This window comes from Cynocephalus volans, chromosome 8 (assembly GCF_027409185.1).
Source record: "Cynocephalus volans isolate mCynVol1 chromosome 8, mCynVol1.pri, whole genome shotgun sequence".
NCBI lineage: Eukaryota > Metazoa > Chordata > Mammalia > Dermoptera > Cynocephalidae > Cynocephalus > Cynocephalus volans.
Window position 1 is genome coordinate 141,073,599 of NC_084467.1, and position 26,916 is coordinate 141,100,514.

Below are 26,916 nucleotides of genomic sequence, written 5' to 3' on the forward strand. Positions count from 1 at the left end.
CCTACGAGAACTGCACTGAGGACCAACACTGAACATCTATCAGCGTTGAGTACCTCCACACTTCCTGAATATGAGTGAGAAATACATGTCTACAATGTTTACCTCTCATTCTGGATTTCCTTGTTTCTTGCAGTTATACCTAATTCTATTTTAATATAGTGCCATATTACCTTATTCTGGTGACTAGTACAGATAACTGGGAATTGTCTATAAACTTAATTTTGTCTACTCTCTACATAGAACACCTAATGCTTTCTATTGGAGTAGGAGTATTAAAAAACAATGTATAAAGCCATATTTGTTTCTGGAATTAAATAGTGATGATGGCTATACCATATATTAAAAATATACTAAATACCACAGAATTGCACACTATAAAGGGTAGACTTTATTGTATGTGAATTATATCTCATAAAGCTATTAAAAAGTAAATTATTTAAAAAATATGTTGAAAGACTCATTCATTGAAAGCATTCAAATGTTTATTTTTTATGTTTTGAATTGAACTAAAACTACCATTTCTGTGGGATATGAGAATTATTTATTCAACAAATTTTTGAAATATACACTTTAACATTAATCCAGATGCTTTAACTTGTGACTATTCTGATATCCCCCTTTACATTTGCTTCTATCTTATTATTATTCATTTCCAGATTCAGGTTTTGCATTACTTTGGAAAGCATTTGATCATCTTTTTTATCTCCTGAAGCAGCCCCTTTGTTGAGAGCTTCTTCTGCTACAATAAAAAATTGCTCAGTTGGTTGAAGAATGCTTACTCCACAGCCATTGTTGTTGTGAATATGATTGTTAGTCATCTTCAGTTTGGGTGCTGGGAGAACCTGTTAAATTATTTGAGGAAATTAGTTTTTCAATAATTCTTATTAAAAAAATATGAACTAATGAACATGTAAAAATTACTCTATTAACTTATTCATGAGTTAACAGGTTTCTTTAAAACATCTGAGACTCAACTTTGAACAAGTGCTATTTTTCTGGCACTGATTAATGTAATATTAACTACAAAAATGTTTAATGAGGAAATATTAAATGAGGTTTTCAATTTATTTTAATCAGTTATTGATTAAAAAACAAAACAAAACTGATTCTGGATAGAGATACATTCCATGAAGCTGACCTCTAGTATAACATGATAAACCTGAAAATAAATAACTTCAGATAATAATATGTGATACGGAGAAAATAAAATAGGGCAATGCGATAGCAGGAGTGGGTAGGGAGGAGCCACCACTCAGTTTAGCGTGTTCTTCACAGTGAAGTGTCCTTCATAGTAACGGCTTCTTTGAAGACGGACAATTATGTTCAGATATAAATAATGAGGTCTACACCTTAAGATCTACAGGAAGTGTTTCAAGTAAAGGTAATAGCCAGAATAAGGTTAATAATTTCTGGGAACACAGAGAAAGCCAGTGCGGCTCCAATACATGTGAAGAGGAGTGGAAGGAGATGAGTTTGGAGAAGGCAGGTGCCAGACCTTGTCAGATTTTATAAACTATGCTTATCGAACTTAATGTACATATCAATCACCTGTGGATCTTGGTAAAAATCAGATTCTAACTCTAGATGTTAGGTAAGGCTCAAGATTCTGCATTTCTAAAAGCTACCATGTGATGCCAATGCTGCCGGTCCATGGCTCACACTTTGAGTATAAAATACAATTCCTGCCTTTAAGTCATTTATAATCTATTTGAGGAGACAAAATGTACATTCATAAAACAAAGAAGTAGAATGTAAAGTTCAACGGCTGTCTAGTTAGCTCATTTGGTTAGAATGTAGAGTTCTAGGGGAAAACATCATAAACGTAAAACTTATTAACTATACAAGCCTAGAGGGACCTAGAAAGGATTTACAGAAGCAAAAAAAAAAAAAAAATGGGAAGACATTTTACCTATAAATTATTGCTATTAATGTTTTAGTTGGTTAGCTTAAATCATTTTACACAACTTTGAAGGTAATACTTGAAGTGTTTCTTAATATATTATTATTCTCTTAATTTGCTTTACTTTCCAAAATGTATTATAGATCTGATGATGAAAAATCTAAAATATTTTTAAAAGAGCAAAACCTATCTACTTTCTCATGTGCAAAGTTATTTGCTAGAAGTTTAAGTTGAAATTATTAAATTATAAGGCTAAACTTGTTTCCCATCAGACATCATTTAACCATATTTTAATTATTACTTATACTATTTTCCAAATCAATGATAGCATTTAGACTAAATTTTAAGACTAAAACTAACATTTTACTATCAAATTACTAGTCTTACAATGATTCTACATTAAGAAAAGAGAATACCTTCATGTTAACTCCACCTAAAGTGCTTTTCGAACTATCACTGGTTTTGAGATTATTACAGTGATGAATTTCATTCCTTTCCAAAATGGCTGTGCTCCCAGGATATAGTTCAACACCAGCACCCTGTCAATTAAAAGCAAATAAAACAATCTACAAAACACACAAATCCTCCACAATTTTCTTTACACTTGAAAACTGTAATTCTATATTAGCAATCTAAACACTAAGTTACGTGAATATATGTGATAATAAATGCAACAATTTATTGCAGAGAGAATGTTTACAAATGTTGAAAACGAAATCTCTGTTACAGAATCATTTGGCCTAGAAGGAAGGTTGAGGTCATATAGTTCGTTACCTTATTCTCCCACTCAAATTCTTTAGAAGGGAGTCCAAAACCTCTATAAGCAATTGTTTCAGTAATAAAAATTTGTACCTACTGTAAATCCTCCACAGTGCTGCTAACGTGTATTTCCTCATTTTAACTGGAAATGAAAAAGTCATTCTTTAAAAGATCCTCTTGTTTTTCTTCTTCCTTTACACCTTTTTCTCATTCAATTCTCTGGTACTTTAATGATCTAGGTGAATGTTATCTGAAGACTCAAGTTTTCTATGTCCTGATTATTCAAAAGCTGTCAGAACTAAGCACAATATTTACAGCAATGTCTGAGAGCTTGTAAGTCCTTATTTCTTCTTAAATAAGCCTTCAAGTAACTGGCTCATGATTTGTTTTCTAGCCACTAATTTCTGGATGTTTTGAAAATCACACTTAAAGGTAATGATTCCTTACTTTGGACTTAGGCAGTTCTCTTTTCCTAAGTGTACTATGACATGCTGTACTTATCCTCGTTTTGTTGATTTCTACCAGTTTCCAAGTTTTATTATAATTCCTTTCAAAGATGGAGAAATTGTTACACTTTGCATATTAAGATCACTTAAAGTATAAAGCTGTACTTTTTATAGAATGAAATACCTGGGCACCAGTTATTTCACTGTCTGTAATTGTCAAAGCGGCCCCTGTGAGAACACACACTCCTGTTCCTTCACATTTTAATATACAGTTTTCTAGAGTCGTGTGACCAGATTCCACTACCACGATATCATCAACCATCCCTTGCTGTATCAAAGACAGATGCATTAGTTTTACATTGTCAGCTCTGGACACAACAAAACTGTCATGAGAAGGTTCAGAAGTAATCATAATTTCCTCTCTCTTTCCAATTCCTGATTCATAGAGACAAAAATACATAATTAAGTCAGTAATCCCCAGGTTTAAAGGCCTTTATTCATTCAATAATGCTTGCTGTTACTGTTTTCCTTTCAAATATTTTAAACAAGTTACATACTTATCCCATTGTTAACTAAGTAGATGCTTAACTGTAATGTAATTTTTTGTCTATATTTTGATGCCATGATGGAAAAATGTGGGTTTATAATCAATCTAAATGTACCTTTGGTATTTATTCAACATACTCATTCTGCTGTATATTTCCCCAAATCTTACAGTCAGCAGTCATGTACAAAATGTCTAAGATACAAAAAGTATACCATAGCCTAACCTAGTTTCAAAACTGTAATTAATTACTATAACTAGAAAAGACTGGCAGAGACTTTTGAATTAACTTAGATTAAGTAATCATACCCCTAATTTTGCTCTATAGTAGTCAAAGCAATTATTTAAACTTAACAACACACCCAAAAATAAGGGGTTGGATTCTCAAACAAGACTACAGATTTTTGAAATTGCTTATATGATCCTTATTACCCATATAGTTCAGCAAAATACTACTTATTAAAATAATCAAAATGTAGTGAACATTTTGCTTGATTTTCCAATAGATAGGAAGGTTTAAGTCAACTGCTCTTTTCGCTAGACAATGGGAATATCCTTACTTCAAAGTTAAAAGGGTAGAATTAGAGTTACTAAATATGTTAAGATCATAAAAGAAATTTACTAAATGCTGCTTTTCTAAGTTAGCAAGTAAATTAGTCCTTTTGAGGAGATGCTGTTAATATAACCTTATATCTGGGTTTTCTTACTAAAGTGATATAAAGAACAGTGGAAATAGATAAGAAAGGGCCGAGCCCGTGGCGACGCTCCCGCCTCGGGTTCGGATCCTATATAGGAATGACCAGTGCACTCACTGGCTGAGTGCCGGTCACGAAAAACGACACACACACACACACACACAAAAAAAAAAAGAAAGAAAGAAATAGATAAGAAAAAAGTCGTTTTGGTAAAAATGTAGATGGAGCCAATAGAAAATATAAACACATCTTACGGAATAGGTAAAAAGCACATAAGGATTCTCATGAAATATAAACTCTTCGAATTTCCAATAATTCCATTAAGCATGTTTATAATACAAAATTAGTCCAATATACATTGCTGTAAAAACCTACAAAGAATGCCCTGCTAACCCTTTATAATGATGTCATCAGTCAATAAAGCCAGATTTGCAGCTTGATATTCTCCTGGAAAAATAACTACTGTATCTCCACTATAACAGCTATCCAAAGCCAAATCCAAATCATCATGCTGTTGGAGAAGTGTGTCTGACGATAAGTCCTTCACCTAAGAAGACATAAAACAGTGCACCTTCAACAATAAATTAAACTGAAACATATCATTTTAATCAGTGCTTTTCCCCAAAGCCTTTCCTATACGGTATTTGTTCATTAAACGCTTAACGTATCAGTCCATCAACTCAGGAAATGATGAAATGAAATTTTCTTTACAATCACTAATAATTGTATAGTTATTAAATACTAGGTATGAGCCATTTGCCAGAAATCATACTTTGAACTTTACATATTACCTGCTAAGCCTCACAGCGGTTCTTCGAGATAAGTCATCATTTATCCCTGCTAGAAACCTAAGGAAATTGAAGCTCACGGGGATAAAAGAGTCGCCCAAGGACACAGAGTGAGGAGTGATGCAGCCGAGCTTTAGGTCCACATCTGTATGACACCAGATCTCACGCTTGTTCCTATGCACTATTTGTTTTCTTTCACTCAAACTGACACACCAATTTTGTAAATCAATAAAATATTATATATTAAAGATTCTGGAGCTAAAAATAAAAAGTACCAAGAATCTGCACTGGGAGTAGAAAAGATGAGACAATTTCACTATCAGTGGCCTGAAGAGTGAAGAGCTTCAGGTATAAATTTGGAAACTAAAAATATATTCTGAAAAAAAAGCCTATTATTCTGTTATTCCAATGGAAAGGGAATTATCATTCATAAATCTTTTTTCTTATTATAAAAGTGGTGCTTGTTTGTTATTTAAAAACATACAGAATGAAAGCAAGTTTAACAAGAAAGGAAAAATTGTAAACTTTTACTTAAATAAAACCTTTGTTTACATAGACATTTCCTTCTATTACTTTTACCACACATATATTCATTTATTCATATACCAATATATCATATCATAAACTGGATATAGTTTTGAATTCTTATTTTTTAATTACATTATATTACATTTCCCCATGTCTTTAAGTATTTTTTCAAAGCCCAATTTTTAGTGATTACATAATTATACAGATGTCTCAGAATTTATATCATCCCCTTCTCCCCGGCGGTTAGTGCTGAGAGTGCGGAGTGTGTGCTCCGGGCTCGGAACACACATTTATTATTAAAAAAATCCAAAAAAAATCTTAAAAAATCTTTTAAAAAACCCAAAAAAATTTTACAAAAAATCCGCGTCTCCCCCGCCGGAGACTTTTTTTTTTTTTTTCCTCTTTTATAAAATAACCCGGTGAAGCAGCCGAGACCGACCCGCCCGCCCGCGGCCCCGCAGCAGCTCCAAGAAGGAACCAAGAGACCGAGGCCTTCCCGCTGCCCGGACCCGACACCGCCACCCTCGCTCCCAGCCGGCAGCCGGCAACCAGCGGCAGCGATCGACCCCGTCTTGCGGCCGTCGCGGCCTGTGGCCCTGCGGGCAGCCGTGCCGAGATGAACCCCAGCGCCCCAAGCTACCCCATGGCCTCGCTCTACGTGGGAGACCTACACCCCGACGTGACCGAGGCGATGCTCTACGAGAAGTTCAGCCCGGCCGGGCCCATCCTCTCCATCCGGGTCTGCAGGGACATGATCACCCGCCGCTCCTTGGGCTACGCGTATGTGAACTTCCAGCAGCCGGCGGACGCGGAGCGTGCTTTGGACACCATGAATTTTGATGTTATAAAGGGCAAGCCAGTTCGCATCATGTGGTCTCAGCGCGATCCATCACTTCGCAAAAGTGGAGTAGGCAACATATTCATTAAAAATTTGGACAAATCCATTGATAATAAAGCACTGTATGATACATTTTCTGCTTTTGGTAACATCCTTTCATGTAAGGTGGTTTGTGATGAAAATGGTTCCAAAGGCTATGGATTTGTACATTTTGAGACACAGGAAGCAGCTGAAAGAGCTATTGAAAAAATGAATGGGATGCTTCTAAATGATCGCAAAGTATTTGTTGGACGATTTAAGTCTCGTAAGGAACGAGAAGCTGAACTTGGAGCTAGGGCAAAAGAGTTCACCAATGTTTACATCAAGAATTTCGGAGAAGATATGGATGATGAGCGCCTTAAGGATCTCTTTGGCAAGTTTGGACCTGCCTTAAGTGTGAAAGTAATGACTGATGAAAGTGGAAAATCCAAAGGATTTGGATTTGTAAGCTTTGAAAGGCATGAAGATGCACAGAAAGCTGTGGATGAAATGAATGGAAAGGAGCTCAATGGAAAACAAATTTACGTTGGTCAAGCTCAGAAAAAAGTGGAACGGCAGACGGAACTTAAGCGCAAATTTGAACAGATGAAGCAAGATAGGATCACCAGATACCAGGGTGTTAATCTTTATGTGAAAAATCTTGATGATGGTATTGATGATGAACGTCTCCGGAAAGAGTTTTCTCCATTTGGTACAATCACTAGTGCAAAGGTTATGATGGAGGGTGGTCGCAGCAAAGGGTTTGGTTTTGTATGTTTCTCCTCCCCAGAAGAAGCCACTAAAGCAGTTACAGAAATGAATGGTAGAATTGTGGCCACCAAGCCATTGTATGTAGCTTTAGCTCAGCGCAAAGAAGAACGCCAGGCTCACCTCACTAACCAGTATATGCAGAGAATGGCAAGTGTACGAGCTGTGCCCAACCCTGTGATCAACCCCTACCAGCCAGCACCTCCTTCAGGTTACTTCATGGCAGCTATCCCACAGACTCAGAACTGTGCTGCATACTATCCTCCTAGCCAAATTGCTCAACTAAGACCAAGTCCTCACTGGACTGCTCAGGGTGCCAGACCTCATCCATTCCAAAATATGCCCGGTGCTATCCGCCCAGCCGCTCCTAGACCACCATTTAGTACTATGAGACCAGCTTCTTCACAGGTTCCACGAGTCATGTCGACACAGCGTGTTGCTAACACATCAACACAGACACTGGGTCCACGTCCTGCAGCTGCTGCTGCTGCAGCTACTCCTGCTGTTCGCACCGTTCCACAGTACAAATATGCTGCGGGAGTTCGCAATCCTCAACAACATCTTAATGCACAGCCACAAGTTACCATGCAACAGCCTGCTGTTCATGTACAAGGTCAGGAACCTTTGACTGCTTCCATGTTGGCATCTGCCCCTCCTCAAGAGCAAAAGCAAATGTTGGGTGAACGGCTCTTTCCTCTTATTCAAGCCATGCACCCTACTCTTGCTGGTAAAATCACTGGCATGTTGTTGGAAATTGATAATTCAGAACTGCTTCATATGCTTGAGTCTCCAGAATCTCTCCGTTCTAAGGTTGATGAAGCTGTAGCTGTACTACAAGCCCACCAAGCTAAAGAGGCTGCCCAGAAAGCAGTTAACAGTGCCACTGGTGTTCCAACTGTTTAAAATTGATCAGGGACCACGAAAAGAAACTTGTGCTTCACCGAAGAAAAATATCTAAACATTGAAAAACTTAAATATTATGGAAAAAAAACATTGCAAAATATAAAATAAATTTAAAAAAAAAAAAAAAAAGGAAAGGAAACTTTGAACCTTATGTACCGAGCAAATGCCAGGTCTAGCAAACATAATGCTAGTCCTAGATTACTTATTGATTTAAAAACAACAAAAAACACACAAAAAAATAGTAAAATATAAAAACAAATTAATGTTTTATAGACCCTAAGAAAAAGAATTTTCAGCAAAGTACAAAAATTTAAAGCATTCCTTTCTTTAATTTTGTAATTCTTTACTGTGGAATAGCTCAGAATGTCAGTTCTGTTTGAGGTAACAGGATTGATAACTGAGCAAGGAAACATAATTTGGATTATAAAATTCTTGCTTTAATAAAAATTCCTTAAACAGTGAAAAAAAAAAGAATTTATATCATGATTTTCTTACTCTTATTTAGATTGTTTACAATTTTTCAATATTATGAAAATACTACAAAAAATAAATCCTTATGCATGCTTCTAGTTATTTCTTTAGGATAAATTAATAGACAGGGAATTACTGAATCAAAAGGTATAAACATTTTAAGCCTCTTGGATACACATTGCCAAATTGCTCTCCAGAAAAGTTTAATCAATTAAAAATTGGTTTGAGAATGTTCATTTGCTGCAAACTCATCAATACAAAGCATTAAAATTGTTTTTAAAAAATTTGCCACTTTGATAAACAAAAAATCTTCACCGTGCCTTGTTTCCATTTACATTCCTTTGATATGCGAGACTGAACATTTTTTTCCCGATATATGTGAAACTTCTAATCTTTCCTAAATCAGCAAACCTACTGAATATGTCTCAATGTATTATTTGTCTCAAAATATTACATAAAATGGTGATGCTCCATTGTGCCTACCGCATTTGGCCCCAGGAAGGCCCACTGGACCACAACAGCATTTTCAGGGGTATTCTAGAGGCAGAAGCTAGATCACAGTGAGCAGACACATGAATGTGAAAGAAAAGGAGATAAGTGCAGATAAATATTTCAAGTAGTTTTGCTCTGCAAGGGAAGATATAGAGGTGTGGTGTTTAAGGCACATATTGTTTTGTTACTTAAAATAGAATTGAATATGTCTCATGTATTCAAGAATAAAGAGGAGAGGTTAAAGATATAAGAAAGAGGTGAGATCACAGAAATGGTAAAGAGAGCTCCAAGAATTGCTTCCACTGAAGCAAATGTTAACTTTGCAAACACTGACAGATTCAACTCTTTAGAACTCTAGGATCTAATCAAACACAGCAAAGAAGGGAGTGCTTAATGAAGAGGCTGCTAAAAGTCAGTAAGAAAGCACTGTGGCATTTTTTTCTTACCTGCCTACCATCCTCCACTTCCTATCTCAGCAGCAGCAGTGGGGATGGCAGCCTGCACTCTTGGTGTGGCTTGCTGGTGCTTGCAGAGGATAAGGTGGGGTGCAACACGGATCTTTTTCTCTAAATACTGTGGTTGTGCATACTGACAGTTCCCTGAAGAACCGACACAAAGAAACTGACCTTTGTTTCACTCCCTCAGGCTGGACCAGCTTTGTAGGCAGCATCCGATGAGAACATTTAAAGACATATACTTCCTTTAGTCGCCTGGGAAAAGGGACAGAGAAAGAGGCAAGCAAAAGCCCTCAAAGGAAGAGACTGGGAAGAAATATTCTTGAAGGAATAAGGGCTTGAAAGGACTACTTCCTATACAGGGGTATCTGTAGTGAAATGCACATGCCCAGGGCTGGTCAAATGCTCACAAGAGATCTGAGAGGACCATAGGCTTGAACCTGTGGCTGATCTTTGGGCCCTGCACAAGCAGGAGGCAAAAGCCAAAGCAGACTTTTAGGCAACCTGGCTAAGCTTTAGAGTGCCTCAGCTCAGCCAGTCTGAAAAGACTAAGAGAGCTTTTTTCTATTTTTACCTGCAGGCATTTAGGAAAATCTCTATCAGGTCACTCTGAGATAATATAACAGAGATAACATGACAGAGACTTAACTTGTCATGCAAAAAAGGAATACAGCCTTTGCAAAAGTAGTTTGAAAAAGTCATTAACAAACAAACAAATTTAGTCTCCCACAACCAATACAAACCCTGACAAGAGTACTATTTGATTTCCACACATTTTAATATCCAAAATGTCCAGTTCTCAATAAAAAATTACAAGATATTTTAAAAAAACGGGAAACTGTGACCTATACTATTCAAAGGGAGAAAAAAAAAAAAAAAAAAGAAATTGTCAGAAACTATCATTGAACAAGCCCAGAGAAGACTTTGGACTTGCCAGACAAAATGTTAAATCGATGTCCTAAATATGCTCAAAGAGCTAAAGGCAACCATGGACAAAGAACTAGAGGAAACCAAGAGAACAATGTATGAACAAATAGAGAATATAATTAAAGAGATAAAAAAGAATCAAACAGAAATTCTGTAGCTGAAAAATACAGTAGATAAAATGAAAATTTTACTGTACAGGTTCAGCAGCAGAGTTTAGCTGGCTAAAGAAAGAATCAGCAATCTTGATAGTAGGATGACATTAGAAATTATCCAGCCTGAGGAACAGAAAGAAAAGGGCATAAAAGCATGAGCAGAGACAAAGGGACCAGTGGAACACTATCAAGCATACCAGTATATATATGAATATTATGGGAGTCTCAGAAGGAGAGGAAAGAGAAAAAGGGACAGAAAGAATATTTGAAAAAATAATGACTAAAATCTTCCCAAATTTTGTGAAAGGCATGAATCTACACATTCAAGAAGCTCAATGGGCTCTAAGTAGAATAAACACAAATAAATAACACACCAAGATACATCTCAATTAAAGTAAGCCAAAGACAAAGAATCTTAAAAGCAGCAAGAGAAAAGCAATTCATTACATATGAGGAAGCCTTAATAATATTAATAGCTGATTTGCCATCAGACACCATGGAAGCCAGAAAGCAGTGAGATGATATAAAGTGCTGGGTGGGGGGGGAATTGTCAACCAAGAACTAGAAATCCAGCAAAACAATCCTTTAAAAATGAAGAAGAAACTGACATTCCCAGAAAAGCATTTCTTGTAAGGGAGTCCTTCAGACTGAAATGAAATGAATAATAGACAGCAACTCAAAGCCATATAAAGAAATAAAGAATTCTGATAAAGGTAGCTACATGGGTGAATATAAAGACAGTATTGTTGTATTCTTGGTTTGTAACTCCTCTTTTAGTTTACTGTATGATTTAACAGAACAATGCATAAAACAATAATTATAAATACATATTAATGGGCAGACAATGTATGAAGATGTATTTGTGACAATAACAACATAAAGGGGAGACAGAGCTGTACAGGAGCAGAGTTTTTATATGCTATTGAAACTAAGTTGGTATCAATTCAAACTAGATTATCATAAATTTAGAATGTGAATTATAATCCCCATGGTAACCAACAAGAATATAACTAAATAATATACACAAAAGGAAATGAGGAACAAATCAAAATGGTACACCGGAAAAAAAAATCATCAAACACAAAAGAAGACAGTATTGAAGGAGTTGAATAACAAAAAAATGATATTGTAGAAAACAAATAGCAAAATGGCAGAAGTACTTCCCCTTATCAGTAATCAGTCTAAATGTAAATGAATCAAGATCACCAATTTAAAAATAGAGACTGATAGAAAGGATAAAGAGAAATAATTTAGCTATATGATGTTACAAGAGATTCACTTTAGATCCAAACACACATATAGGTTAATAGTGCAATGATAGAAAAAGATATTCCACACAAATGGTAATCAAAAGAGAGCTGAGATGGCTATATTAATATTAGACAAAATAAACTTCAATCAAAAATTGTTGTTAGAGACAAAGAAGGACATAATAGATTGACAAAAGAATTAATTTATCAAGAAGACAGTCCAAAAATATATGAAGAAGGCCCCAAAATATATGAAGTAAACATTGACAGAATTGAAGGGAGAAGTAGACAATCCACAATAATAGTTGAAGACTTCTATACCACACTTTCAATAATAACTACAACGTCTAGATCAATAAGAAAACAGAAAACTATAATCAAACTAGACTTAACACACATGCAGACTCACACCCAACACAAAAGAATACACATTTTTCTGAAATGCACATGGAACATACCACAGGATACACCATATGTTGGGTCACAAAACAAGTCTCAATACATAGATCATCTCTGACCATGGTTAAAATAAAGTAGAAATCAGTAACAACAAGAAAACTGGAAAATTCAGGAATATGTAGAAATTAAACAACATACTCTTAAACAACCAATTAATCAAAGATGAAAACACAAGGAAAATTAGAAAATACTTTGAGATGAATGAAAGTAAAGACACAACGTATCCAAACTTACGGGATGCAGCAGAAGAAGAGCTGAGTGGAAAATTTATAGCGGTAAATACATTAAAAAAGAAAGATCTCAAATCAACAACCCAACTTTACATCTTGAGGATTGGAAAAAGAAGAGCAAACTAAACCCAAAGGCAGCAAAAGAAAGGAAATAATAAAGATTACAGAAGGCATCAATAAAATAGAGAATAGAAAAACAATAGAACTAATGAAATCAAAAGTTGGTTCTTTGAAAAGATCAACAAAATGTACAAAACAAGCTAAACTAAAAAAAGAAGGTACAGGGCCGAGCCCGTGGCGCGCGGCGCTGGGAGCGCGGCGGCGACACTCCCGCCTCGGGTTCGGATCCTGTATACGACTGGCCGGTGCACTCACTGGCTGAGTGCCGGTCACGAAAAAGACAAAAAAACAAACAAACAAAAAGAAGGTACAAATAACTAAAATCAGAAATAAAAGTACGGACATTACTACTGACTTTAAAGAAATAAAAATGATTGTAAGAGTATACTATGAACAATTGCACACCAGCAAATACGCTGATCTCACACCAATAAGGATTAGGTATACAAATTCCTAAAAACACACAAATTACTCCAATGGATTCAAGAAGAAATAGAAAATCTGAACAGACAAATAACAAGTAAAGAGATTACATCAGTAATCAAACACCTCCCAACAAAGTACAGGACCAGACAGCTCAATTGGTAAACTCTACCAAACATTTAAAGAGCCATTAACACCAATTCTTCTCAAATTCTTCCAAAAAATACGAGAGAACACTTTCTAACTCATTCTCTGAGGCCAGCATTCTCTGATAATAAAGCTAGACAAAGACACTGGAAGAAAACTATAGACTAATGTTTCTTATGACTACCTAATGCAAAAATCTTAATGCAAAAGTCCTCAATAAATTTTAGCCAACCAAACCTAACAGCACATTAAACTTCTACTAACTTGTTATATCTGAACAGGCTCCAGTTTAAGGCACTAGGAAGGATAAGTGTCCCTATCAGAGTAATATGACTGGAAGGAAATTAATTGAATTCTTTGTACTGGGTATATTTTCAGACATGGTTATCACCTTTTGTAGCACTAGAGGAAAAATCTGACAATAATGGCTACATTATTTGGACATGAATACCGTAATAGAAATCACAATAGCAATTGATATGTTTGTAAGTGCTAGGCATTTAGCTAAAAGATTTATGTAAATTATTTTACTTAAGCCTAACACCCTATGGTATAGACTTCATTACTCTTTTTCAGATGAGGAAATAAGAGAAACCACGTAATTTATTTAATCTCATACAAATCTTAAGAAGCAAAACTGTGAGTCAAACCCAGGTTTCCAAGTCTATGTTCTTCACCACCATACTATACTGCCTCTAGACTGAAAGAAGGAGCCGCAGAGAGGCCTGTGATCAACAGTGGAGACACCGCTGTTTCTCTAAATCTGGGAGAATTACTAATGTTTAACTTTAGTTCAGGAACTGGAACAGGTGGTCAACTCTTAATTGAGCATTTACTATGTTCAGGGCATTTGTATTCGTTTGTTTCCATTGCCTATAACAAAATACTTGGAACTGGGTGATGTATAAAGAAAACAAAATTTATTGCTTACAGTTTCTGAGGCTGGGAAGTCCAAAGTCCATCTGGTGTTGGTGACAGTGACCCAGGGGTCTCACATTACAATGAGGTGGAAGCACAGAGAGCAGACAGAGCGGAAGTCAAACTCTCTTCTTTGAAAGCGCTCAGAACCATTACCCTGACCACCATTTTTAATCCATTCACTACACTATGGTCCTGCAATCCAATCACCTCTTCAAGGCTCCACCTTTCAACTACCATAATAGGATTTCCCACTCTCTTAATAGTCACAGTGGGGGCTAAGTTTCTAATACATAAAACTTGGGGGACACAATTCAAGCTTCAAGGAATTTGGGGGGACATAATTCAGTCCACTACATCATTATTCTAAGCATATTACAAATACGTATGTTTTTAATCTTTACAACAACTCTGTAAATATGGAACAGTATTATTATCTTCATTTTACATTTGAAGACGAAAGCACAGATGGGTTAAATATGAGTTCAAAAAGTTTGTAAAAAAATAAAATGAAAGATAATGTGAATATTTCCATGAACTTTTGGAAGATCCCTTGTAACTAGTTGAAAATCATATAACTAGTAAGTGGCAAGGCCAGGAATCCAGGCAGTTTGGTCTTAAAGCCTATGCTCTCAACCAGGCCAGTACACAATTTTTTTCTCTCTCTCTTTAAAGCACTCTGCAAATAAGGAAATTGAGGTTCAGAGAGGTTATGCAGCTTGCCCAAGACTGCATAGTTATCAAATGATCTCAGGTAGGGTATTTGAACATTGGAGCTATCTTACTACAAAGTCCATGTCTTTCCACACACCACTTTGTAAAGATGATGGGCATGGGTAAAACTTACTACAGGGAGAGTATAGAGCAAGAATTCTGAGTAAAGTATCTTCCAAGCTGAGGAAATTGTTAAAGGCTATGTGCATAGCTATGATGACTATCAAACCAATTTGTCAACCTCAAAGATAAATTTAAAACCAAAGATCTAAATAAAATAGAAGCTGATGATGCCGGCTCCTCTGTAGTCCTCCTCTCATTTACCTGACCTCTAAAGTTCAGGGATAATTACACAAATGAAGACAGGATAGCAAAGTGCTGGATAAAAATAAAATAAATTTCTCACTGTCCAATAGGAAAGTGAAGAAAATGAAGCCAGAACAGATATGAAAGCAAAAGTGAGAAGTAAAGTGAAAATGACAACATAAGGCTGGGATAAAAGCAAAACCTATACCTTACTTCTTACAAAGATGTTTTAAAAGATGTTTACAAAGATATTGGTAGAATAATTAACATTATCGAATGGTCTAATCCAATAAGCAATTAAAAGGAAATTAAACTTTAGTGAAAATGGTAAAAATGGGTAGGATAGCAGTCTAATAAGCCAGCTTTATCTCTCGCCACTGTCCTCTTAGGTTTTAAAGACCAGCTTTGGTGGACTTCTTTCAGTCCCTCATATGCACCATACTCTCTTGTCACATATACACTCATTTACTGATTCAACAAAAACTGATGGGCACCCACCATGTGCCAAGCATCATGCTAGGTGATTCCAGGAGTGGTAAATACACAGTCATTGCTCGTAAGAAGCTCATATTTGAGCGACAGAGACAGTCAATAGATAGCCACAAAAAGTACTATATATAGTCATGATATGGGGAAGTGCCAGTAAGGAAAAGTGCAGGGTGCTGTAATTGTATATAGCTGTCTAATGTGTTCTGAGAGGTTTAGAAAGCCTTTTTCTGTGGAAATAACATTTAAATTCAGACCTGAAGAGCAGTGGCTCAGCAGGTGGAAGAAACAATACGGCTTACACAAGGATGTGGGGTTAAAGTAAGGGAGAAAAGTGAGTGTATGAAGGTGATGAAGGTTAGGAGGAAAAACACTCCCAGAAAACCGTAATTAGCAATGGGTAGATGGTTGTGCCATTTACTGAAACAGAGAACTACAGAATATAAGCAAGTCAATGAATATGACCATGAATTTAATTGCAGACATCTGAGTTGAAGTACTTGCGAGACAATCAAGTGGTGATGAGCAATAGGCAGTCGGCCATGTAGGTTTGGGGCTTAGAACAAAAAGTCTGGGCTGTGGATGTACATTTTGGATTACAAATATATATAATTGAAGTTATGGGAGAAGATTAATCACTTAGGGATAATATAGAGCAGTAAAAAGACAAGTACCCATACTTTAGAGGGTATGAGGAAAAAAGCACCTAGAGAGGATAAAAACCAGTATAGTAAAAAACAAAGGAAGAGAATATTTCAAGGAGAGAGCTGTGAAATGCTACTGAGAGGTCCAGTGAAATAGAAATATTTACTCCTTGGCTTAGAACACTTTTTGCTCTTGGGCTGGCTAAATTGATATTCATCCTTCAGGTTTAGGCTGAGTTATTTCTTCTAGCTAGCATTGCCAGAATTCCTAATTCTGTCTTATATCGCCATTCTATGTGCTCCTTATACATACCCTTATCATAGCATTTATCATTTTGTGCTTTGATTGTAATTGTCTGCTTACTTGTCCACATCTCCAAAATTGGCTGAATGTATGAAGACGCAAGACTGTGGGTATCGTTCAATGCTATATCTCCCCTGAATGCAATCTTTTTTTACATCTGTGTCTCAGCCTCCCAATAGCAACGAGCATAGTACCTGGCAACAAGCTTAGTACTCAGTAAATTGTAGTCAACGTTAATTTATTTAGTACCTATTATATGCCAATTGCTGAGCTGGATGTAATGGGGAAAATAAGGCATTAATGAATCAGACAAGAACTTCTTTTCTGAATATGTGCAGCTAAAACTTAAATGAACAAATAAGAATAAAGTATATTTACCATTTCAGTAGTCATCGCTTTTGCTACAATATGTGTTATAGTCTTTCCAAAGTCTCTTTTTCCTTTCCTACGCCTCAGAATTCTTGGAAAGAAAGGTCCATGAACTCTATAGTTAAAAATATTTATTTGTGATTAAATCAACATGAAAAATACTCTATTTCTACCCAGTAAATAAAAACTTGGTACCAAGCATCTTTAAGAAACGTTTCATTAATTATAAGCTCCTTGAGAGTAATGAGCAACTTGAGAGTGATGTAATGATTAAGATCTTTTTACCTTTAAACTCTAAAATCTTGTTATTGTAATGGATTGTACCTGGAAATCTGTACACAACCTACTACAACCTTTGCCTCAGCCACCTCAACCTTCCTGTAGAAAATTTTCCTGATTATACTTTCATAATCCACTGAGTTGTAGACTCACACAAAACAGAGATGGTGATATCTGTGATACTGAGGCATAAAAGTGTTTTGGGACATACCTAATTTTTGATACTTTGTTCAATTCACAGATTGTTTTGTTTCAAAGGATATGGTTTCCATAGAGGAGCTGGCTGTTAGCCTCGCAGCAGAACTATTATGGCTTCTCTTAGTTGTTTTCATATTGTTTGCTGCTCAGCATTTCTAATTAATTCCTTTCTTTCTCTTCTTTCTGCTTTTCTTTATATTTCCTGTTTCCCGTTTCTTAATCATTTAAGTGTCTCCAAAGCAAAGTCAGAGAAAAAATTTCACTCTAACTATTGTCTTTCATAATTACTATCAGCCAAAAGGGACAACAATCCTTTGCCAGTAGGTATAGATTTACCAACAATCTCCTTAGGTATCATTTTTTGGGTTCTCTACAGTTTGATTATTGCTTGATGCTAAGGGGATGCAGCTTTAAGTGCCAGTATTTTTAGCTTATATCTCAGTTATCAAATATTTTAGTAAAGCATAATATTTCAGGGAATTGTTTCTAAGAATTTTCTGTGCAAATTATTAAAATTTGAATTTCAACATATTAGCAGTGTCTCCCAAAGTTTTCTCAGACATTTAAAAATCAAGCCACTCAGCATTTTTATACCCATTTAAGCAAGTGGTTTTGATCTTGAGAGATAAAGAACTGCTCATGCATTTTTTCATCATGTACCAAATTACCAGCTACTCCAAGAGTAAAGCATCCTAAATATTGAGGAAACCATAGCAATTTATCATGCTATGTTAGTTTTAAATCGAAGGTATATAAGTGAGTTTTTAAAAATTAAATTTATTAAGGTATAATTTACATCAAATATACTCATTTTAAGTTAACTGTTCCATGAGGTTTCACAAAAGTTCATACCCATTTAACTCAAAATCACAATAATCAAGATATAGAACCTTTCCATCATACTGATAAGTTTCTGTATGCATCATTGCAGCCATCCTTTACACACACTCCCAGGTAAACACTGATCTGCTTTCTGTCATTATAGATTTCCCTTTCTTGAAATTTTTAAAAATAGATTTTATTTTTTAGGGCAGTTTTAGATTCACAGAAAAATTGAGCAAAAGTTACATAGAATTCCCATACACCCGTTGTTCCTATACACACGCAACCTTCCCCACTATTGACCCCCAGTACCAGAGTGGTACATTTGTTACAATTGGTGACCCTACCCTGACACATCATTATCACCCAAACTCCTTAGTTTACATTAGGGTTGACTCTTGGCACAGTCCATTCTTGGGGGTTAGACAAATATATAATGACATGTAGCCACCATTATAGTATCACACAGAGTAGTTTCACTGCCCTAAAAATCCTCTGTGATCTGACGATTCATCCCTCCCTCTCCCCTAATCCTTGGCAACCACCGATCTTTTTACTGCTTTCATAGTTTTGTCTTTTCCAGAATATCATATAATTGGAGCCATACAGTTTATGTAGCCTTTTCAGATTAAATTTGTTCATTTAGTAATATGCATTTAAGCTTCTTTCATGTCTTTTCATGGCTTGCTAGGTCTTTTTTTTTTTTTTTTTTTTTTTTTTTAGTGCTGAATAACATTTCATTGTCTGGACATACCAGTTTATTTACACATTCACCTACTGAGGGACATCTTGGTTGATTCCAAGTTTTGGCAATTATGAATAAAGCTGTTATAAACGTCAGTGTGCAGGGGTTTTGTATGGATACACGTTTTCAATTCATGTGGGTAAATACCAAGGAATTTGGTTGCTGGATCGTATGGTAAGGGTATGCTTAGTTTAGTAAGAAACTTCCAACCTGTCTTCCAAAGTGACCGTACCCTTTTGCATTTTCACCAGCAATGAATGAGAGTTCCTGTTGTTCCACTCCTTTCTTGGAATTTTTAAATGGAATTTTAAAGTGGAATAATGGGACTTGTCTACCAGCCAGCTACCAAAAAGAAATAAACAAATAAATAAAGTGGAATAATATACTATACACTCTTGGGTCTGGCTTTTTTCACTCAGCCTATTTTTGAGATCCATCCATGTTACCGTGTGTATTAGCAGTTTGTTTCTCTATATTGCTGAGTAGCATTTCATTATAGGATTTTTAATATACAAGATCATGTCATCTGTGTAGAGATAATCTTACTTTTTCCTTTTCAATCTGGAGGCCTTTTCTTTCTCTCGCCTTACTGCTCTAGCTAGAACCTCCAGTACAATTTGAATATAAATGGCAAGAGGGAACATTCTTGTCTTCTTCCTGATTGTAGGGGGAAAACATCCGTTCTTTCACCACAAAGTGTGAAGTTGTGGGTTTTTCATAGATGACTTTAAACAGGTTGAGGAAACTCCCTTATATAACAAGTTTCTTCAAAGTTTTTATCATGAAAGGGTATTGAATTGTCAAATGCTTCTACTGTGTCTATTGAGATGATCACGTGACTTTAAAAATTCTATTAATATCGTATTATATTGATTGATTTTCATTTTTTCATTTTAATTTATCAATATGCACTGTAGCTGATTTTCATGTCCCTTTACCAATTCCTTTCCCCCCACTCTCTCTCCCCTTTACCCACCACCCCATCAACATCATATCTGTTCACTTATCTTAACAAATTCAAGGAATTATTGTGATTGTTGTGTGTCCCCCCCCACCTTGTTTGTATATTTATTTATTTATTTCTATTAGCTCCCACATATAAGTGAGAACATGTGGTATTTCTCTTTCTGTGCCTGGCTTATAATCACTCAGTATAATTTCCTCTGAGTCCATCCATGTTGCTGCAAATGGTAGTATTTCATTCTTCTTTTTACAGCAGAGTAATATTCTATTGTGTAGATATACCACATTTTCCTTATTCGCTCATCCGATGGGCATTTAGGCTGGTTCCAACCTTTGGCTATTGTAAATGGCACTGCAATAAACATGGGAGTACAGGTATCTCTTCGATATGATGAAAACAACTTTGCATTCCTGGGATAAATCCCACTTGGTCATAGTGTCTTGTCCTTTTTGTATGTGAACAGACTCAGTTTGTTCGTATTTTGTTGAGAATTTTGCATCTAAATTCATTTATTAGTCTATAGTTTTCTTGTGATGTCCTTGGTTTTGGTATCAGAGTAATATCAGACTCATAGAATGAGTTGGGACAGTGTTTCCTTCTATTTTTTTGGAAGAGTTTTTGAAGAACTAGTGTTAATTCTTCTTTAAACTTTCATTAGAATTTATCCGTGAAGACATCTGGTTCTTGGCTTTTCTTTGTGGGTAGTTTTCCATTTGCTAATTCAATGAACTTACTTGTTATAGATCCGTTCAGAATTTATGTTCTGCTTGAATTGGTTTTGGTAGATTTTATCTTTCTAGGCATTTGCCTGTTTTATCTAGGTTCCCTAATGTGTTGGCATGAATTGTTCATAGTATTCCTTTATGATCCTTTTTATGTCTGTGCAGGTTTTTATGTGAATATAAGTTTTCAGGTTAGGTAAATACCAACTAGGAGTGCAATTGCTGGGTGCTATGGCTAAATTATGTTTAGCTTTATAAGAAACTGCCAAACAGCCTTTCAAAGAGGTGGTACCCATTTTGCATTTCAACCAACAATGAGTGAGAGTTCCTGTTGCTCCATATCCTCACCAGAACTCGTCTTATCAGTTTTTGGATTTCAGCCATTCTAATAGGTATGTAGTCGTATCTCCATGTTTTAATTTGCAATTCCCTAATGAAAAATGGTTGAGTGTCTTTTTATATGCATATTTGCTACCCATGTATCTTCTTTGGTGTAATGTCTGTTCAAGTCTTTTGCCCATTTTTAATTGTGTTGTCATCTTATGCTTGAGTTTCAAGAGACCTTTATATATTTCAGATATAAGACTTTTATATGATATGTGTCTTGCAAGTATTTTCTCCCAATCCGTGGCTTGTCTTTTGATTCTGGTAAGTGTGTTTTGCAGAGCAGGTCTAATTTCAATAAAGTTCAACTAATTTTTTCTCTCATGGATGACACAGTTGTGGTTGTATCTAAAAACTCATTGCCAAACCCAAGGTCACCTAGGTTTCCTCTTATATTTTATTCCACAAGTCTTAAAGTTTTCAGTTTTATGTTTAGGTCTATGGACCACTTCAAGTTAATTTTTGTGAAAGGTCTACATTCATGCTTTTTAATATGGATGTTCAGTTATTCCAGCACTATTTGCTGAAAAGAATATAATTTCTCCATTGAATTTCCTTTGTGCCTTTGTCAAAGATCGTCAACTATTTGTGTGGACTCTCTATTCTGGACTATATATGAACGTTCTATTCTGTTCCATTCATCTGTGTATCTATTATTTACCAAGACCACACTCTCTTGATTACTATGGCTTTACAGAAAGGCTTAAAATTGGGTAGTAGTATGAGTCCTCCCTCTTTGTTGGCTATTCTAGGTTTTTTGACTTTCCATATGAATTTTAGAAACAGTTTGTCAATATCTACAAAATAGTTTGCTAGGATTTTCACTGGGGTTGCACTGAACCTATCGATCAATTTGGGTCAAACTGACATCTTAAAAATACCCTCTTCTTCTTGGTAACAGAAGAAACCCTAGGAAATTACTTAACTTCTCTCAGCCACAGTTTCCAATGTTTTCTCATCTATAAAATAGGGAGCAAACTAGGTGGTCTTGAAAAACCCCCTCTTTGCTCTAAAGCTGTAAGGCTCTGTAATTAGCACTTCAATAACCTTGAGAATTTTACACCCATGTCAGTCCTCCAGCAGCTTGTCTTCTGAGGGCACCAAGCTTTCCTAGTCAACCAGTACAGGGAGAGCTTTCCTCCACATGGAGGCTGGAAATCAGAATCTAGCTTTTCCCTGTGAGCAAACGCAGTACTCACTGTCAGTTTCCACTTCTTGCTTCTGAAACTGCTCAAGAAGGTTTTGTGCTCTTCGCTCTGGGTCAGAGCCTGGCATCATCCGTTTGAGGTAATCCAGCAGCTTCTGTAAGCACGGGAAGTGAGGGGGTTCTCGGAAGTCCTCTGCGCATTGGTCAAGCCAGGCCCTCCGGATTGAAGCGATTGCACTGAGAATGAGAAATGGATAATCACTGCACCCAACTGGCTGTGGGCACTCAAAACAAGCCCTGGGCACAGAAGCCTGTCCCGGGTAGACCCTGAGAAAACTTGAGCAGGTGGCCAACAGGTGGTCAATTTATCCAAAAGTTCCTGGAAACATCAATGAATTTTAAGCACCTTAAAACAAGCTGACCACACTTATTAAGTGGTGATTGAGTGGTGAGGGGAGACTGATAAGGTACCAAAAAAAAAAAAAAAAGAAGAAACCTAACCTTTGGAAAAACCCATACAGGGCAGAAAAAGACATGTAGAAGACGCTTTCGTGAATCCTGAAATAACTTCAAAGCAATCTGTACACAGTGGGATATGTGGTTTCCAGTTCTGGATTTGCTCAAATCAGAGGCCACAAGATCTACCATACTAATAGTTTAGGAAATAACTGCCTGCCAGTAGGCTGGAAATCCATCTGATGGAAGGAAGTACCTGGGTTTGGAAAAGATAAATGCATAAATTTAATTTTACAAAGATCTCCAGGGTTTCAACATGAGTACCAAAATATCCCCTTAAAATTATGCTTTTGTTTATGTATTGTAATGATGAATAAGCTAATTATCCTGATTTGGCCATCACATATTATACACAAATATTGATAGTCAACTCTGTCCCCCACAAATATGTATAATCAATTAAGTTTCAAAAAAGCAACCAAAAAATGAAGAGAAAAGAACATTGAATATAAAAAAAATCCTTTTGTTTCTCAAATTACAATGAGGAGAGTGTTTGAAGATAGAGAAACAGTAGGGTAGAAAAGTTACATCTCTGAAAAATAAAGGAAAAAACTTGATAAGGAAAACCACCGTGAAGGTGACTTCCTCTGATGTCTCTACAGGTCACCTGCAGAGTTCACTTTGGGTGAAACAAGGGCCCGGGTCCCAGGGTGAAAGAGACAGAGTCCTTGTGTGTGTACAGCTCCCTCTAGACACGTTACTGATAACACAAGTGTGTTGTCTTAGGTTAGGGGCAGCGCCTCACTCAAGGGAAGAGGCAACGAGCTGAAAGGTAAAGAGGATAACATATTTGGAGTGCGATTATTATTCTATGCTTTATATTCAAAGAAGACTCTACGGACACTCCTGAACCGGGCACATGCTGGGCTGTGTCCGGTGCAGAAGAATAGCAGCCTCATCAGCAGCCACCCACCCCACAGCCCAGGCACATTCACTGAGGATGGCTGGAAAAGATGACAGGGACCACGTGTTAACCCGCGCATGTTCTATGGACAGAAACACAACACCTTGTCGTAGCTAAAGACCTAACTGACCAAAAATCTTTCAGCTAGAAAAATCTTTTAGCAAATTTTAAAATTATCATTATCAAGTTATACTTCAAACAAATTGTTTATTTAATTTAAAAACTATAACTAAACTAAAAGTTCTTATCCCTCTATGTGAGACTTAGGCTGGGCTTTCACAGGTGTGTCTCACTTTCCCGTCTCGGTCTCAATGCAAGGAGCAGAACTGTGATCGAGGTATAAATACAACTAAAGCCAATTTAATGCTGAACTTTTGGAACTGAAGTACAAACAGAAGGAAAATAAATGTGTTAATAACTGTTTTCACTACTGTGTACATCACTGTTCACTAACGTAGACATTAAGGCATTTGGAACTATAATATTCAATTATCTACACCTAAAGTAGATGACACAGGGCCGGCCCTTGGCTCACTTGGGAGAGTGTGGTGCTGACAAGACCAAGTCAAGGGTTAAGATCCCCTTACCGGTCACCTTTAAAATAAATAAATAAATAAATAAAAATAGAGTAGATGACACAAAACCATTAAAATCATAGAAATAACTCAATACTCTCCATATCTTTAGTCCAGATTACATAAAATTATAAACAAAAATTTCATTCCCTTCCAGAAAGCTAGAAGAAATTAATCTGGACTCTGGGATTAATTGAAAACGTAAGTAAAAATGAAATCAATGGACATTTATTTTTTGAGGGCCCACACATAAGCAATCATTGTTTCTTCTTTCTTTTACAAAACCAAATATCATGAATTAAAGAAGAAAATGATTAAGTGGTATTTAAATATTTCATTTTTATAAAAAATTTTTTTTTCTGTGACTACGTTCCCTTCCTTCCTGACAAACGTTGAGCCCAGATCAGTGGTGCACACAGGTGGAGTGACAGCCTAGAACACAGGAAAGCCTGACATTTGCATACGGCAGGTTGACTCTCTGAGTCTTTTATTTAAGCAGCCGATCAGTACGGGATCGGAACCCTTGACTTTGGTGTTATAATACTGTGCTCTAACAACTGAGCTACCCAGCCAGCCCCTAGCAGCTTGACTCTTCCAGGACTTCTGGAAGAAGTTTTGCACTTCTCAAAATAGGAATGAATTAATCTAATTAATATCCCTGCTCGCTTAACATTTCTTAATATTTCAGTGAGAAGAGACTCTCCCGATGACACTGATGGAAAAACAGACATGGAGAAATGATCATTCACATGACACAGTGACAGTCAATAACAACGTCAGCCTAACAATGAGACAAACAACCTAATGACCCCTCAGCATTTCCTAACTGAAAAGAACACCCAGAGAGAAACACAAAATTATAGACAGAAACCAATGACACTAACACACCATTTACTCCTTCACTGCTCATAATTATTCATTTTAAAATGATGAAACTCATTATTTATTGCAAAAAAAGTAAATCTTACAAATGAACATAAACTAAAAAAGCAAAATATCTACTCCTCCTTCATTCTAATAACATCCTGTGACCTTTTTTCAACAGTTTGGAGAATGTTCTTCTAGACCTTTCTGTAGATGTGTGTACATATTTAAACACACCTGCCATGTACATACGAGTCAGCATCGGTTTGTCACTGAACGGTGTGTTACAGACACCTCTCTGTGCACAGAACAGGAAAGGACGCTTGCAGGAGGAAAACCTGACTTCTCATCCTAGCTGTGCCACCTGTGAACTGCCGGAACCAGGACAGGTCCACTAACACCAGTGACCCCTATCTGGAGAACAGACATAAAAACACCTGCCTTCATCCACCTGACTGATTAGTTCTGATTGCAAATGACACAATGACAATAAGGACATTTTGAGGCACCTGGAGAGAGAGACAATTGTTAAGTCTGCAACTACCTGCCAAAAGTCACAAAAGGCAGAGACTGAAAGAGGTAAAATGGTTTGGTGAAAATCAATCAGCACTCATGAAAATCAACTCAGAGAATTTGCTACCTATCATAGGAAAAATGACATAGAATACAAAGTGTGCTGCAACGCATACGGCTCCAGGCCCGCTGGAAGATGATAATCGCCGTGAACAAATGCTGAGTGCACATGTATGGCACCCACGCACGCACATATGCACACGTGTGGGCACACACATGCATACGCATGCACAGATCGTGCACACATGTGGGCACATATGCACACACACCCTGAGGCATCCTCCCTGGGACAGATCAATGCAAAGACATCAAATTATACTATTAACTCCAAGAGGCTCTTCCAGTGTCTGGCCACAGGCCGGCCTTAGTGACCGGGGCGGAAGTGACGTGCTCTCGGGGCCATGCACCGCCCTTCCCCCGGCCCCTCGAGCCAGGACCCAGCGTGGGTTCTAGAACCCCAGCTGGTGCAGGCTCCTTGGAAACGGTCGTCAGTGCCTCGTCAGTGCCGTGGTGGCTGCGGCTACTGCAGCACCTGATACGGGCGCAGAGAGCGGGACGCGGCTGGGCTGGGGGTCAGCCTCACCGTGAGGGGCGCCGGGGGTCCGCCGTGCCCGGACTGTGGCCTGGACCCTCGGGAGCGGCCCCCTTGCCCTCGCCCCGTCTGTGTGTTGGCGACACTTCATCGCCTCTCATTGACTCACCTATCACTTTTCCTTCCCTCCTAGCTGTCCCCGGCTGTCCGGACCTGCTGGCTCTATTTCCATCGTGGAATTTGACTTTGGGCTGGAAACTGAGGTAAGTTAGGTTGACTGACCAACCACTGGAGAAACCTCTCCCAACCCTTCATGAGTCCTGTTCCTTTCGTGCTCACCAAATCCAGCCCAAGAATTCAGGGAGCCGTCAGTCCTTCCCAGGAGCTGACTGCACACATTCCTATAAGATGCCTGATGGGTTCTGTACCTGTCAGTGCTGCTGGCTCTGTGCTCCTTCTATGCTTTTCCTGAAAAGTGACTGGGTGGCGTGTGTGTTTGACTTGCTCTGCCCCCACCGGGAAGTTGGAAAAATAGGTACCTGAAGCACACTTGTTCTCAACAACTAAAAAGTACAGCTTTGCGAACAAAATACTGCTGGGTTTGCTCTTTATGTGAGGGACAGTCCTCTGGTCTTGA

General features: G+C 37.1%; 2 protein-coding genes across 2 annotated transcripts; one reads left to right on the plus strand and one right to left on the minus strand.

Annotated features, from left to right (window-relative positions):
* Window positions 1-590: 590 nt before the first annotated feature.
* LOC134384407 (testicular spindle-associated protein SHCBP1L-like) lies at window positions 591-26,430 on the minus strand. Its single transcript, XM_063105927.1, has 7 exons — window positions 26,243-26,430; window positions 22,364-22,552; window positions 17,064-17,169; window positions 4,738-4,891; window positions 3,290-3,540; window positions 2,317-2,439; window positions 591-842 (listed from the first exon to the last, which is right to left on the minus strand). The coding sequence occupies exons 1-7, from the start codon at window positions 26,428-26,430 to the stop codon at window positions 591-593; spliced, it is 1,263 nt and encodes a 420-aa protein (XP_062961997.1).
* Window positions 6,277-8,644, plus strand: LOC134383484 (polyadenylate-binding protein 1-like). The gene has a single exon (XM_063104586.1). It carries the CDS (start codon window positions 6,277-6,279, stop codon window positions 8,185-8,187), a length of 1,911 nt encoding a protein of 636 aa, XP_062960656.1. The 3' UTR covers window positions 8,188-8,644.
* Window positions 26,431-26,916: the final 486 nt, after the last annotated feature.

Bases quoted from the DNA above. Each gene is read 5' to 3' on its own strand.
- LOC134384407 (XM_063105927.1), bottom strand. From the start codon at position 26,430: ATGAAGTGTCGCCAACACACAGACGGGGCGAGGGCAAGGGGGCCGCTC. The intron at 22,553-26,242 runs GCACTGACGACC...TCTCATTCTCAG, and splicing joins GCCACCACGGCACTGACGAG to TGCAATCGCTTCAATCCGGA. The intron at 3,541-4,737 runs GTTAGCAGGGCA...TCTATGAATCAG, and splicing joins TGATGACATCATTATAAAGG to GAATTGGAAAGAGAGAGGAA.
- LOC134383484 (XM_063104586.1), top strand. From the start codon at position 6,277: ATGAACCCCAGCGCCCCAAGCTACCCCATGGCCTCGCTCTACGTGGGA.